The sequence below is a fragment of the Atta colombica genome, unplaced genomic scaffold (assembly GCF_001594045.1).
Source record: "Atta colombica isolate Treedump-2 unplaced genomic scaffold, Acol1.0 scaffold198, whole genome shotgun sequence".
Taxonomy (NCBI): Eukaryota; Metazoa; Arthropoda; class Insecta; order Hymenoptera; family Formicidae; genus Atta; species Atta colombica.
The window spans coordinates 2,971,659-2,987,240 of record NW_017259291.1 but is presented as its reverse complement, the minus strand read 5'-3'; the positions used below and the strand labels follow the sequence as shown (position 1 = coordinate 2,987,240).

At 33.7% G+C, this 15,582-nt stretch overlaps 1 protein-coding gene across 1 annotated transcript in view; it reads left to right on the top strand.

Annotated features, from left to right (window-relative positions):
- LOC108686890 (helix-loop-helix protein 11) overlaps nt 1-15,582 on the top strand; it is a 149,820-nt gene that overhangs the window by 6,581 nt on the left and 127,657 nt on the right. The window contains exon 2 of the mRNA XM_018192395.1: nt 13,602-13,944. Coding sequence (XP_018047884.1) covers nt 13,602-13,944 — 343 coding nt within the window. The remainder of the gene's footprint in view (nt 1-13,601; nt 13,945-15,582) is intronic.

The window sequence follows — 15,582 nt, the reverse complement described above, 5'->3', positions numbered from 1 at the left end:
TTTATGTATATTTACATTATATGTTTACATTTAGTAAATATTTAATTAGTACTATTCAAACAAATATTTATTAAAATTTAATGTATTTTTCTCTTACTGTAGGTATTACATATAATAAAAAAACTGCGCAACGATAATGTATACCGACATTATCATTAATAATTACAAAATAGGAATACTGAGCTCGTAAATACAAAAATTTAAAGTCTTAATTGTACATAAATATATTATATCTATTTAAAGTGAATTGTACGTGTTGCAATTTAATTGACTTTCACAACTTTTTTTTTATGTCGGCCGGAAACGTAATGCGACATCACAAGGTTCGGTGCACGCCAAGGAAACGTCGCGACGCCGTTCACGTCATTCCTGTGAAATGCAGATATTTGAACGGCTTCGTCTAGGAATGAGCTTAACACCTGTCGCAACTGCATAATTTTTTTTTTGCTAATCTCGTTATCCGCCGTGACTTCCTGCCGGCGGTTTTAATCAGGTTGAACATTCGCAACCGTTCATTCCGTCCGTTCCATCCGTTTACTACGATAAGCACGAGATCTGTAGCTCTTGGATTGTGTTTTTATCGTTTATGCAAATACAATGCGGATGATAGGTCGGTTGCTTGCGGTATAATGTCCGTAATAGATAGAAGTCCCGTCGTGATAGACATAAGTAGACAAAACGGGTCTTTATTTGCCTGTATCTACCTCGAACATGACTTTGCAATAAAGTACGCGCGTACGTGTACTTGTGATGGAGGATAATACTTTACTAGCGCTATACGTTATAATCTGCAATATGACTATTAATTAATAGAAACCTACTTTTGTTTCACGCTTTAAGAATATATAAATAGGTACTTATATATTCTGTAGGCATAGGTGAATCTTATTTTTAAAATTCAGCCAAATTGTAGATAATTACATATACGTGTCTGCCAACGTGACCTATAATATATTTCACTAAATATGTATCGTTATTTATTAATCGATAAAGAAAATTTAATATGTAGTTGTCTTGTTCAGTTCCCGAAGACAGAGCCACCGTGCGATAGATGTAAATAGACAATACGGACCTTTATTTTAGGAACTAGCTAGGGCACGACTTTATAATGTAGCACACGGTGAAGTTGCAATTTGCAGAGTTCGATGAAGAATTATTGAGAATGCTGTAAAATATAATATTCTGTTAATGCATAATTTATTATCGTGTTTTACAACACCCCTGCTAAAAATGTAAAAGTAAAAACGAGATAAAATTCATGCAAAACTATATTTTATTGTTCTAAGGATAGGATTTCTGAGGAATTTCATAACGAAATTTGCATATCAAATCTTTACTGTTTAAAATTTAATATATCGGGTTGTCCGGAAAGTTCATGCCGATGTTGAAGGAAAATTGAAACGCAGAAAATTTTAATTTAATAAATGTATACTAAAATTTAAATTTTAATCGGCACGAACTTTCCGGACTACCCAATATTATTTTCTGATGTGGCTTCAACAATGTAGCACGCACGAGTGGCCCTGTCCCACAATAGTTTATTCGTTGAACAAAGTCTCTTACATAACGCGGCATTGTTATTAATATAATTATTATCTTTATTTACGAAAGATATTAGTAACGATATCGCGCTGTGTAATATATTTTCCAACGAGTAAATACATGCCTTATGTAATGTTCACGCGACTGCAATTTATTTGCACAAGCTCGATAATTCCTAGATAGGCACTGCTAGGCGATGGGGAACGTGCGCGACCTAACTCAACTACGCAATTTTTCCGATGTAAATGTACGCATAAACGACGCACGATCATCCGTCACTAGGTCGACAGCTTTCGAGGTTAACCAGCTAGTTCTGCTAGTCGCTTTGTGACCGTCTATGAACCGGATGATCGTCGACGAGCCTGTACTCCTGTCTTCTTTTTATGGTCTCGCTTATGTTTACGTTACGCCTCTATTTCTCTCTCCACTCGGAACGGGTAGGTGTGCGAGATACATGAATGAGGCTCCTGATTCCATGTCTAGGCTCGTCTGTGTACACAAATTGCGACACGAACCATTATCACAGCCGGGACAATCGTTCTGGACTTACGAATGCGTTCTTATTAGATGACGAAATATGTTAGAGTGCAGCCTTGTTTATCCTTTCGGCGTTTATCTTTTCTAAAATGCAGGAATTTTTGGCTGCGAATGAAGAACATACGGCACGTATGAATTTGCGCAGAAATGTAGTATTGGATACTACACGGGGAGAATTGTTTTACAGTTTATGATAGCTCTTGAAAATATGATAGTCCCTGAGACAACATTGTGTTTCGACGAACTTTATGTAAATTTCTTTTACATTCATTAATGTTTCCTGTTTCCAATGTAGATTAACTTTAATCTCGGTTCAACTTACTCTTCGTCTTTTTCTAATCTTTAGAAATTAGAAAAAGACGAAGAGTAAATTGAACCGAGATTAAAGTTAATTAATCTACATTAGTGGAAAAGGACATAACTAAAACTACAATAAAATATATAATAAATTTGATTAATTTTACTGAAGTACACGGTAAAAATCTTTAAAATACTGTATTACCACAACGATCATATTTTCAGGGTAAATTTTAAGAGACAATTCTGTCCGTGCAGGTGTAATTCCACAATTGAAAGTAACAGAACCAGCTGCTACCCGGTTGAAAATATCTGATGCATTTTCATGAAATTTTGAATTGGTGCAGGCGATATGAATTTGCTGCCATTTTCTTGAAATTTTAAATATTAAATTAAAAATTAAATTTAATAAAATACCGGTAAGAATTTATATCTCATACATTCAGACCTTTTTATAAAGTCGTGCGCAATTATATTCTTTAACATTCATAGAAATCGACAAATTTCACGCTTTACATATATTAATTTATATTAGTGTATAAAATAGATTAAGTGTTACAGAAAAATTTCTTTCATTTTATTATCTTCTTTTATGAGGGACATTCTCAAGTGTCTTTTCCAATTAAAGACAAACACAATTCTATAAGTATCTCAGAATATATAGATATCTTATCACACAGTCTTACGTAGATCATTCGATCTGGACACATAAACGTCAATTTAATTTCTACGAATTTCTTTGTTTCTCATAGAGAATAAAAGAGACTGAACCACGGAGACGATCCTGAAACTCCTTTTAGTTCTGTATCTAACAGCAGACAACAATGGTTTCTCTGTTGACCTCTTATGCTCCACATATCCGTCGTGCATCGCAAACGTCGCTTACACAAATATCTTATGTTTGTAGAGGTATCATGTACGTATAACCGCGAAGGGGTCGATCTCAGGACGCGAGAATAATGCCTCTGTCTCACGCCCCTTTTTCATCTTTCTTTAAGTATTCATGCGATGCTTCTCTTCATCGCCGTTGGTTTTATTCTAAGGATATTATATTCATGTATGTGTGTGCTATATCAATACAGAGATGATTATTATATTTATACCGAAAAGCCAACATGATCTTGTTGAATAGCTTGTGAAAGCGATCTTGAAAACTATGAAACGTTAGACGAATCGATTATAAAATATAATATACTTTGCCATTTTATTTCTTTTTCTTTATTTGGCAGATATTTTTTTCTATGGATTGCTAGAACCTTTTAAAAACTGAAAAAGAAAGGAAAGTCTCGGGATACCTGCTTCTCTCTTAACTTTGAAATATGTGTTGCAAATGTATTCAGAAAATGCGTGTGTATAGAATAACTTCTAAATATTTACAAGTACTTCGACAGAACCTAGTTTGAAACTTAAAATTTAATCTAACTTTACAAAATTGATTTATTAAATATAATTCGGCCTTTTTGGTACTTGTGAAATGAATATCGATTTGATCAAAATTTTCAATAGAAATTTGAAGAAAAGAAAGAAAAATAAAATATATTAACTATATATTAAAGAACAGACTCATCGATTTAATTTCAGAATGACATTCATTATCGCTGCCTCATGAAACATTAACTCTTAAAAGAATTAAAACTTATAAAAAGTCTCGAGTGTTTTCTTTTCTGAACATCTCGCATCGATCGATTACGATCGATAAGTGTAATTGGAATCTTGTAAGAATATTTGCGATGCATGATGAAGTCACGACGGTTAGTCATAACATTGCGATAACGGGCGTTTTCTTTTCGATGATTGCTGACGCGCGGGTGGATGCAACGTTCACATCATACGTCAGAAAGTTAGCATATAAGGAATGCACTGCGTTCTTTCGATCTGACGCAGTACACACCACTGTCATCCGCACTTCGTTTCGTATCCCCGACAGTTGGTTGACTCACGTCATTTTACGCACGGGAGCGCACGCATTCCAATCGTCATCTATATAAATTGTCATTGTTTTTTTCGCAGGTGCTCTCTCCCAAGTGATTAACAGTATAATGTATTTACATTACGTGCGATGTGTCGTCGAATGATATGAACTGTCTGAAGTCTCCTGATTGTTATGTGCGAGAACACCTGAATTAACGATACGACAAGTGAGAGCATTCCCTGAGTGAATACAATGATTTTTTTTTTATCGACAATAAATCATATTTCGGGAAATTTTTAATGTTGTTGATTAAAAATATGAGAAACATAAATTTAATTTTTGTATAATTTTATAATCATTATTTGTATTATCAATTATTTATTGAATACAAAATGATATGCATTACTTAATCATCATAAATTTTTTATATAATTCTTATGCCAAAATACAATAATACTCGTAAACAAGTCAAATCAAACTTATAAAGTAAATTGCCTAAACTGACGTAATTAATAAAAAAGTTGAAATATCTAGTAATATAATAATTAGAAGATAAAGAGAAATATTTAGAACAAAAAAAAAGATCGATAAGATAGATATCCTAGGATACGTTCCATCGATGATCTGATGTGAGAAGAACAAATGGAATAACCGAAGGTGAAGAGGAAGGAGAAAAGTGGTAGGATGGAATGAGAGAGGGAGAGGAAAGGCACATAGAGACGACTCGACGTGGCGCCCGTTGGGCTGTGACTTACGTCACATTGCTAAATATATAATGCCTCGACCGTTCCCGATCTCATACCCATTCTCGTTCTTCATTTCATCCCGCGTGCCGCAAACGTCGAGAGCTAGGCGCACCGTCGTCACTGCCAAAGACATCTGCGTACGTGCGCTCGCACTCGTCGACATGCGTGCATCTCTTCTCTTACTTTGTCCTCGTGTGCGTGTAACTTGATACGCGCCTCGAAAGCCCGATGCAACGGGCGTCCTAAAATCGTGTGACGCGACATCGAGCCAACAATAACGTCGGCTGATTGTTATTGGCCAAGCGATTACTCCGATGATTGAGATACATCTCGAAGATTAGACATTTGTATTTTCTGAGAACGCATCCTCTGCTTCTTGAATTTTTTTTTTTTTTTTTTTTTTTTAATTGCTTCATAATTGCTGCGCAACGCGATTGAATCTTATGTATATTTTAATTCGTATTTTTATCATTCTGTTCTATTAACTTTGCTAATCTGTTCAAATTTACTCCATACGATTATATTATTTGGATTGATATGATTAAAAAGTTTCAAAAAATAAAAAATTTTCATAAAATATATTAATAGATAAAGTCATTAAATACCAGAGAAAATGTTTTTAAATAAAATAATTATACATTGGATCAAATATACTCGAACAGATAAATCTTTGAAGCAAATCAAATACTATGTATCGTTCAATCTTTTTTTTTTTCATTCGGCTTTCACTTCTGGATTCGTAATCGTATTTTTCTATCTCTCAGATTCAAGCTTAAGTTTTAATATTATACAAAGATATAATATTTTTATTCAGCAGGATGATGTACAGTTATTGAAATATTCAGGGCAAGAAAGGAATCTATTGTTGCCTATTTCTGGCCCTAATTCTGTTAACATCTGCCAACGACAGTTCCGTTCACTGTAGAGTCCTTTCCAGATGTCGTAGGCAATCTTCTCCCTACTTTCCCGCTCGGTTTTTTTTTTTCTTCAAATTAATACAGAAGACTATTTTATTCTCTTTGATAAGAATAGTACATTCTGCGAATTTTATCACCTGAATCATATCACCTGATTTATTTATTTGCATCTATTTTATTTTTAAAGTGATGACATATTTTAAAAAAGAACGTTCTGAGTATAAAGCTTTACACTGAATACTAATAATATAGTATACACAATAAATTTCATAACAGAAGCGAAGCTCGACATTTTTTAACTGATTCTAATATCTTTCAACATGTGTAGGATAAGATAGAGTGTAGCTGTGAGATATAACGATTTTTTTTCGATCGCGTGTCTCTCGAGAATATAGAAATTCGACAAGCAACTTATACTAACAAGGAGTTGATCGTCAACTGACACGACATTGTTGAATTTGAGGAAGAAACTTGCAGATAGGCTGTAGCTATTAGAAACGAGTTCCGGGAATAACTGTTAGGACGGAAGGGCATAGACGATGTTCAAGAGACTCTAAATCCCCACACACGTAATGCGTCGACCAATTGGGAACAGACGCGTGTCAGCCGTGCGAGAGTGGCCTTGAGCCTCTATATAAGGTGATTCGTTGGAATTTTTATTACGCACAGATCTTTTCTGATCTTTTGCCTGCTTTGAGTTAGGTCAGAAAATGAGCTGACAGGAAAATCAGCCGGAATAACTTCATATCTTTTTTCAAAAATAAAATTTTTTAAATAATGAGGTAAATAATTGAGATAAGTTAAGATATAAAGCTTTTTAAGATAAAGCAAGTTAAATTTTAATGTCAAATATTTTATTTAATTATTTTTATTTTACAGTAAATATTGCATTTAAATAAGTATATCTAAATACAAAAAATGTACGACTAATGTCTATTTCCATACTGGAAAAAAATCTTGTTGCATTAATTGAAATTCTGACAAATTCAATTAGAAAGGTATAAATTATACGCTTACAGTTAAATCTATGGAACATTCTAGTTAGGTAATCAGGCAACCTAGCAAGGTAAGCAGAAATTAAATTACAATAATCAGAAATCTGATTCGATCAAAATTCGTTTTATTTGTACTTTTTATTGTTGAAAACATTTTTTTCAGTGTACTAATATAAATTAATTTAAATCTGGATTTCACTTACACTTTTTATCTTCTTCTAGTTTTAAGATTTAAACAAAGATAAGTTTTTTTAATACGTGCAAGCGTTAAGCATGCTAATGATGAGCGCAATTGCATATAAAACGAGCTCCGAAATATAAATCTTCGTGAAAGTCTTAATGGAACTTTATAAATGAAACTATCACAAGGTCGTTTACTGTTTATGAGCAATCTGTTCGGCATCTTTATCATCCGCTTTCGCAGCGTCCTCCCGTTAGTCATTCGCAGTTGATAGACGGCCGCAGATATCGTGCAGAAGCGTTAGTAACAGGCAGCTGACTGACGCCAGCCGACGGTTATTTTTATAGCTATTATAAGGAAAAAAAGGAGAAATCGTAAAATGCAATAAAGTCACGTTATGCAACGTTCCTAGAATCGTTCTTGTAGAATATGCAAATGGAAGGTCGTCTATTCTGCAATACTTGCGTGTGTCATTGTTACGGTATGCACCTTCTTCCCCTTCTAATTCACAGAGTTAATTATTCAGTTTTTCTCAAGTTATGTGTAATGCGTCACTGAAATTTTCAGAATGCATATCCCGTCGCGTTTGCATATATTATACTTTTGCAATCGAGTGATCCTTGCAACCCGCGATAACTCGAACGCGATTATCATTATTTCGGCACATTATTTGTGACTAACCTCAACACAAATAACATCAGCGTAACGTTAATGTTGGTAAACGTCAAAGATAATAGATTTATATGTAATGAAACTATTCCTATTAAGTTGACTTTGAAAATGCCGGTGAACGATCATCATCGTCCCGGAAGGGATTCTAAGATTCAGAATCGCGTTGCTTCTGAAACATATCGCGGATCATACTTTTTCACGTTCTTCACTATCTGGTTATATTTCCTCAGTCAGTCGCAGCTGATAGGCGGCCGCAGATAGCGATACTCGTGCGAAGGCACCGCTAACAGCCAGCTGAGTGGCGCCAGCCATCAGCTGTTGGTGACTCACGCGAACGAGTCGACTGAGAGTTTGCCGCGGACGGATACACACAGTCGCATGTGTAACACACACCAATACTAACGAGCGCGTGCGCCAGAATGCGCGCATGCCGTTGTCCGCGTCCCGTCGCGTCGCGTCGCGTTTCACGAAAGCGTTCCCAGCACGCTTTTTCTGCCTATCGATAAAAATCCAAGGGTACACGTGCACTTGGGCAGAAGCTCCGACTGAGACGGTACAACGATACCTCGCCGTTCTTCTCGTTTTTCCCTTTATTTTGCCTGCTTTTTTTTTATCGTTGTCATTGGGCAACGTTGTGCAAGTTTATAATTAGAACTAATCGGGCAACTAGCAAATGGTTGCGCGATTAGTCCTCTAAGGTATAATTATTTATTGGCAAATAATTCCTGGCGCCTACTGATAATCATTGATAAATATAACGGTAACAATGCGACTGCTGTTTTGAGGCTCCATGTTAAAAAATATTCAATTCTTACGCTGACAAAAATTTATTCAATACATATTTCTTTGAATAGTACTAAGTAAACTAACAACAAATAAATATTTACTTATTAAAAAGTAATAATTAAATCAAATTAATAGTTATTGTTCCAAATAAATATATGTTTAGTTTTAGTAAATATTTACTTGGAATTATTCGAACAAATATGTATTAAAATTTATTATTTTTTTAGTGTAAGTTTTTATTGTAAAAAGAAAATAATCTCTTGAGCAGTTTTTAATCATATTTTAATTGCTCAAAAAATTTTATAATATACAAAGAAAGAAAGTTAGTCTAAAATATATTAAAATATTGCGAAAAGATATTCTGGATTTACTTCGTTAATTGAAATATTATTTTCTGTTTATCAGAAATTATTCTTTACTTAATATTATACCGAGCTTTGTATATCGCTTTTGAATACGCTGCTTTTTTTATAATTTTTTTTATCGGAGATAATTTGGCGGCATATGTAGCTTGAATATATCGTGTAACCTTGAAGAACTTATCTCCTGAGGGTTAGACTGCTGATTACGATTGTGGCACAAGCAACAACTTTAATCACAGCTGTAGTATTCAATTGTTGCTTCGAACTTTACCAATATCAAAAAATAAGAGGATAAAAATAAAGACTAACAGTTAATTCCTACTGGTACATCAATTACAATGTATCGGCTGATTGATTATCATAAGCAATACGAAGAGTGAGAGAATTATGTAGGAATTACTAATGAGAAAAAGAAAATTTATGTGGACAAGCAATTTAAATATTACAATATAATTATGCTAAAAATATCGCAATGTAAGACTTATAAAAAACACAAACAGACAAAATTGAATAAATTTACTAAGCAATGAGATATATAAGAAATATGCATAAAAGACAACTGAACTCTCTTTTTTTGGAGATGTAAAAGAGACACATGCACGATTCAGAAGATAACCGAACCGAACTGAGATACGAAGAATAGATGACGTAGGGTTATCTTTAGCTCGTTTCTCCCTTATATGGGTGGCAGGATTTCAGGGTGAAAAGGAAGGTAGCTCTATCCACTTCGCCGACCTACTTCGCCGCAACTGATCTGGCCGAGCGAGCGCTCTGCGGGTATCCGGCGAACGAACGAGCTGACGTCACGACGCCAACCATCCAGCCAGCAAGCCGCCGGCGTACCAGCTGATCTAATATAACCACTCGATGAGAGAGTACGCCACGTGGATTTCTGGTTCCGTGGACCTCCACGTGCCGTTATGAATGATCGCTGATGAATGCCGCGGCCTGATTCAATCCCTCGTGTGTTACTCGGAACAATTCAACCATCTATCGCAAGAAAAGACGCTTCTTTTCGAAAGTGGCAATATGTTTTGTAAATATAATGGAATAATGATTTATTGTAATATTAAATTGATGGTATTGGCTCATGATTATGTACGACAATAATTGTGATTAAAATTGATGAGTATAAACGATTACAATGATACAATGTCGAAATTAATATATAACAAACACAGAGTGACTTCATTAGCTGTGAGATGTCTCGTTGTCGACGTTCCGTATCGCTTTAATTCGCGATGAGGATTAGCATCATGATAGAGAAATTGTCTGGGGTTTTTTTTTTTTTTTTTTTTTTTTTTGAAGTTATAGTAACAGTTAATATCGGATGAGAGTTAAATTGCGGAATAATGCTACATTATAATACACTTCAGCCATTGTAAAGCTTTCGATGAACACTTGTGATTTGAAAGCGTCATTACATCGCGGGATGATGTACGATTACACCTTTGTGCGTGTGGTCGCAGTTTCGTGGTATTTGAGTGACATCTTCGAATGAGTAACTGTTAATATTTCAACCAAAGAAAATTATTGGACGAGTGACAAGCGGTCAATAAAGTATCGTGACATTTAAAGACGCTCTTTCTATTTTTACGTATATTGTTATTGGCTATTTGGTAATACGTTTTATGAACAATAAGCATTTTTATATTGCATAAAAACTCATCAACAATATATCTCTTAAATCTTTACATGCACATCGACAATATATCATTTTTTCAAACATTTATTAGATATATTATTTTCTTATACGGTCTGATCTAAGTTACTTTATACTTTAAATTAATCTAGTTAGTTTACAACCGGAACTAATTTAATTTATAACTAACGCAATGCAATTTTATTATGTTGCGCGTTACTTTTATATGGAATCATTACGGAAAATCGTGAAAGAATGTTTTATAAATGATTGCACTATAAATAAAAATGTGATTGCGTGGTTATGTTTTTAGCGAATAGCCTTTACATTCGTATTATCGACACGTGGCGTTTCGGCCCAAGGTGCAAGGTCACGGTCTTCTCTTGCTGAGTCATCCTCGCGACGCTATAGCCGCCATCTCGATTTTTCTCCTCTTTACCTCTCTTTCCCATTGCTTTTCTTACTATTGCTTGTTAACGTATAATTTTCCCAGCTGTTTATTGTTTTCTCATTTACCGACTTTATCTATAAGTTAGTCTACAATGTTACGGAATGAGCATTGCATTATTAAGAACTTCGCTAACTTATTTATAAGTTCCTCGGAGTAGACTACAGCACGTAATCATACATAACGACACTTATATAACTTTGATGGATTTAAAGAATGAATCCCTCTTATCAATTTTAATACAAAAATGATCTTGTATATTAAAAGCAGGGTTTAATAAATTTAACGACATTTCTTTTGAAGATATAAGATTTTAATAATCAATTTCATTATTCTTTTTTTTTTTTATTCTAGATATATATAAATATTAAATTTAAATGATTTAACGAATTATTGATTTATTAGCATAAATGTTAGTAGATAAAATAAGAGAAATTATTATTTGAAGAACTATAATAAATTTAACAAAGTTAGATATTTGATAAAAAAAGAATAAAATCTGTCGTAATTCTTTTATATACGCAAATAATTTTTATTGTGAAATTATTTTACACTTTAATTTCTGGAATGTTATATTGTTAAACACTGCCTGTTAGTTTTATCTTTAATCATGATTATTTTGAGTGCAAGGGAATATGAATGAAATTCCTAGTGTTGTTTACAACTAACAAACATTTTATCCTCGCACTTTAACTGAAATTTATGCTTACGTGACGTTTCGCATGCGTGCTTACAGCTGACCTTTATGATGAAATCCATGCGCGCGATATTCGTGATAATATATACGTGCGTTCTTCTGTTGTTTGCGTGACGATTCATGTGAGGTACGTTACGCGTGGCATGCTATAGATATGTGCGGAAATTAGATAATGAAATATTTACTAGAACTCGGCAGTTTTAAAATAAAATAAATATAATGCATATTAAACAAAGTATATTTTATGATGTCATGTGAATATAACAAATAGGAAATAAAGCTCTCGATGATTAAGTTGGATTTTTAATACTTAAATAATTTGATGTGAATTTAATTTAATTTTTAGTCTTAAAACGCAATTCTAACAGAATTAGAGTAGTAATATCACAAATTAAATGGCAAACAATTTAATAATATTGTGTGCTCATAAGCATCTTAAAAAGATTTAATAATCTGATGCTGATAATCTTAAAATTCGTAAATATTACATACTTATCTTATACAATCACACATCTGGACGTTATACAAAAGATTTAATAGAAATAGTTTACAGAAGGGGGGGATAAATATATTTATGTTTATTTTCATTATTATATTTTTATTATTAACTTTCTTATTCAATTTGTTTTTTTTTTTATTATTTATTTATTTTTTATAATATTAGGGTAAAGTTCTATAAATATATTTTTAAAAAAGAATACATTAATTAATTTATCAATAATAATAATAATAATAATAATATTTTTAAGAATTATTGTAGGTTTGATAATTGAATTTTTTTTACTTCATTTTATTAATTTGTACTGTCAATATAATAGACAAATCAGTATTACAATACCTAAATGTGTTGGAAGTATGAAAAAAATAATGATGTTAGTAAATGTAAGTGGTCTATCAAATCACAGATTCCGTGCGGCCGGCGCAGAGTGTTTGCGGACGTGCGAGCGGTCGGAAGCGCGCGAAGAAGCCTTTGAAGCCGCCGTCGAGAAGCGTCAACGACGTCCCGCTTCATTGACTGCGAATTCAACCGTCCACAAGTCCCGTGGTCGTCCGCTACGCGCATTCGTTGAAGTAAAAAAGAAAGAGGAATAGACGAGAAAAAAAACATCTCCTTGCTTCCAATTTTCTTAAAAGCCCTCGCGTTACGAGGCGAGATAAGATGAGTGGGTGTTCCGTGTTCGATCTCAATCGTGGTCGAAAACTCGACGAAAACGTCGCGCGTTACGCGTGTAAATGTGCGTGCGCGTGTATCAGTGTCCTCTTTGTCTCTCTTTCTTTCCCTATGTTGGCGTCTTGATTCGGACTCTATCTTGTTGATAGTTGTACTGAAATACTTTGACCATGGACATTTATCGTCCAACGGAAATGTCTTTTTTTAAATAGCAATGATATGCGCAGCTGTCTGTATGCGAGGTAATTAAAATAAATTGATGTAGATAAATATATAATGATTTAAGAGTTCAAGGAGCGCAGTCTTTTAATATTGAAGGATTCGAGCGTAATATTTCGTGTAATTAACGCGAAGCCTAAGAAACTCGAAAGATAATCTATGAAAATTTAATTATACAAAATAATACACACGTTTGACGATTAAAATAAAATAATTTCAAATATTAAGGCCCAGTTTCATAACTTATAGTTAATTCTTAACCAAGGTTTAACTTGTTCCTCATCTCTTTCTAATGCTAGAATTGGAAAGACTGCGAGTTGTGAAACTGAGCCTAAATGTTAGTATCTATTCAGCTTTTACTAATAAGACTTTATTATATAGAATTTATTGATTAAAATAAAATATCAACTTCAAATGATGTAAAATTTATATGCTTTATAATTTTATTTATATGCTTTATAATTTATTTGTCCGCAGGAGCGTCGAGACAGTGGACGACGGCTCGGTGACCACGAGTGTGACGGTCGCCGAAGTCGCTGATACTCAAGAACGGCAACCGCAGCAGCGGCAACAACCGCCGCAATCAAAAGGTAACGTCGGGGTTGGTCGGCGGGTTGCTAGTCAGAACGTTGCATTGAGCAACGGAAACGGTATCAGCAACGTTGGCCGTGTTGCGTCGCGCAGCCACATGGAGCAGGAGAAGCGAATGCGGCGAGAAATCGCCAACAGCAACGAGCGACGGCGTATGCAGAGTATCAATGCCGGATTCCAATCGCTGAGGACATTGCTACCGCATCACGAGGGCGAAAAGCTTTCTAAGGTAAGTGGCTTTTATTATCGACCCCTGGCCAGAGTCGTGTCTATTTTATTTATATTTCGAATAATCAAATTATTATTATTTATTGTTATTTTATTTATTTACAAAATAATATTTTACAGAAATCTAATATTGGCTAATTTATTATTGAAAGACAGTAATTAATTATTTATTTGGTGCAACAACAATGCTTTTAATATTTGTATAAATAAGTAATTAATTATTGTTTGTTTTTAATATTAAATTGGCCATTATTAGATTTCTGTAAAGATTAGTAATTAAAAAATAGAATTATTATATAAATCTTATATATTAGGTAATGAGATATTTTTAATATAAATGAGATATTTTTAATATAAAATTATCTCTGATTACTGTAACGTACATCACGTATAATGAAATATATCGTGAGCTTAATTTTAATAAGTATGTAATGTTTTAATGTACGTAAAGTTTTTAATTTTTTTTTTATAATTGATTTTTTTATAATTGATGAGAAAAATATTTTTTATTTTCCACGACTCTGGTTTGGGAACTAAAAATGTGTTTTTTTTTTTATACATTGTACGTTGGTATTGTTCAAGAAATCAGGTGTGCCGATACGAGAATGTGCGAGGCATACTTGGTATCATATTATGATCAATCTTTTTGGTTGAAATGAGAATTGTATCCATGCGAAGTGTTACCATTATCGCCGTATTCCTCGTAGCTTGAATCGCTTGCTCATTCGGTATGAATCATTGTAAAAGAACTGAAGAACACTTCCTCCAATAAATTTTTCCTGTGCTGGAGGATAGTCGATCAAGCTTGAGTAATAAGCTCATTCATCCATTCATCGCTTCGTGTTTACGTCTTTCCATGGATACATTAGAAGGAATGCACAATCATTGCATGTGTCTTATAAGAGAGAAAAATATTGTTAAATCTAAAAAAAAAAATTAATTATTAATAAATGTTTTAATTTTTATCACATAAAATCGCAAGATGTTTAGATCTTGATGAAAGTCATAAAGCATTAAACATTAACTTAATTTTGTCCAAGCTCCGCGCAAATAGATTAGTCGAAAATCATTGCATGAGGATAATTCGAATCTTAATGCACGATTGCTTATATTGTGCAAGTAGTGTCTCATCACAAATCGCAAAGCATAATTTTTTTTTTTCCTTTCCTTTGTCGTAATGCATCCAAATTTGGAAAATTCTCATTTCGTCCATGTGCAAGATGTGGCGTGCACGAAATATCTTTTATGCCGCGCTCGTGCACAAAAGGAAAATCGAGATACTACCGCTAGTATCGTAAGAGTGGGTCACGCCTTTGTATTAGTACCACCTTACGATTTTTTTTTGACTTTCCGTTTGATCACTTCGAACTCCAGCGACGCACTCAATCGATATGTGATTATTTCGGATCGTTGGGACGTTGTGCGAGTATTTGAGCATCCAATAGTCCAAGTGGAGTCGTCAGGAATTGTTTCCCACAAAATGTTATATATGAATACTCGTTGGATGAATTCGTGACTCCAATTATCGGATACAATTGATAGAATTGTTTACTTCTTCGCAGTAGCCCCGAGTTTTCATTACCATTAATCTTTAAATGCATTCGATTGTAAATATTTATTGTTTGTTTCCGTACAGTAA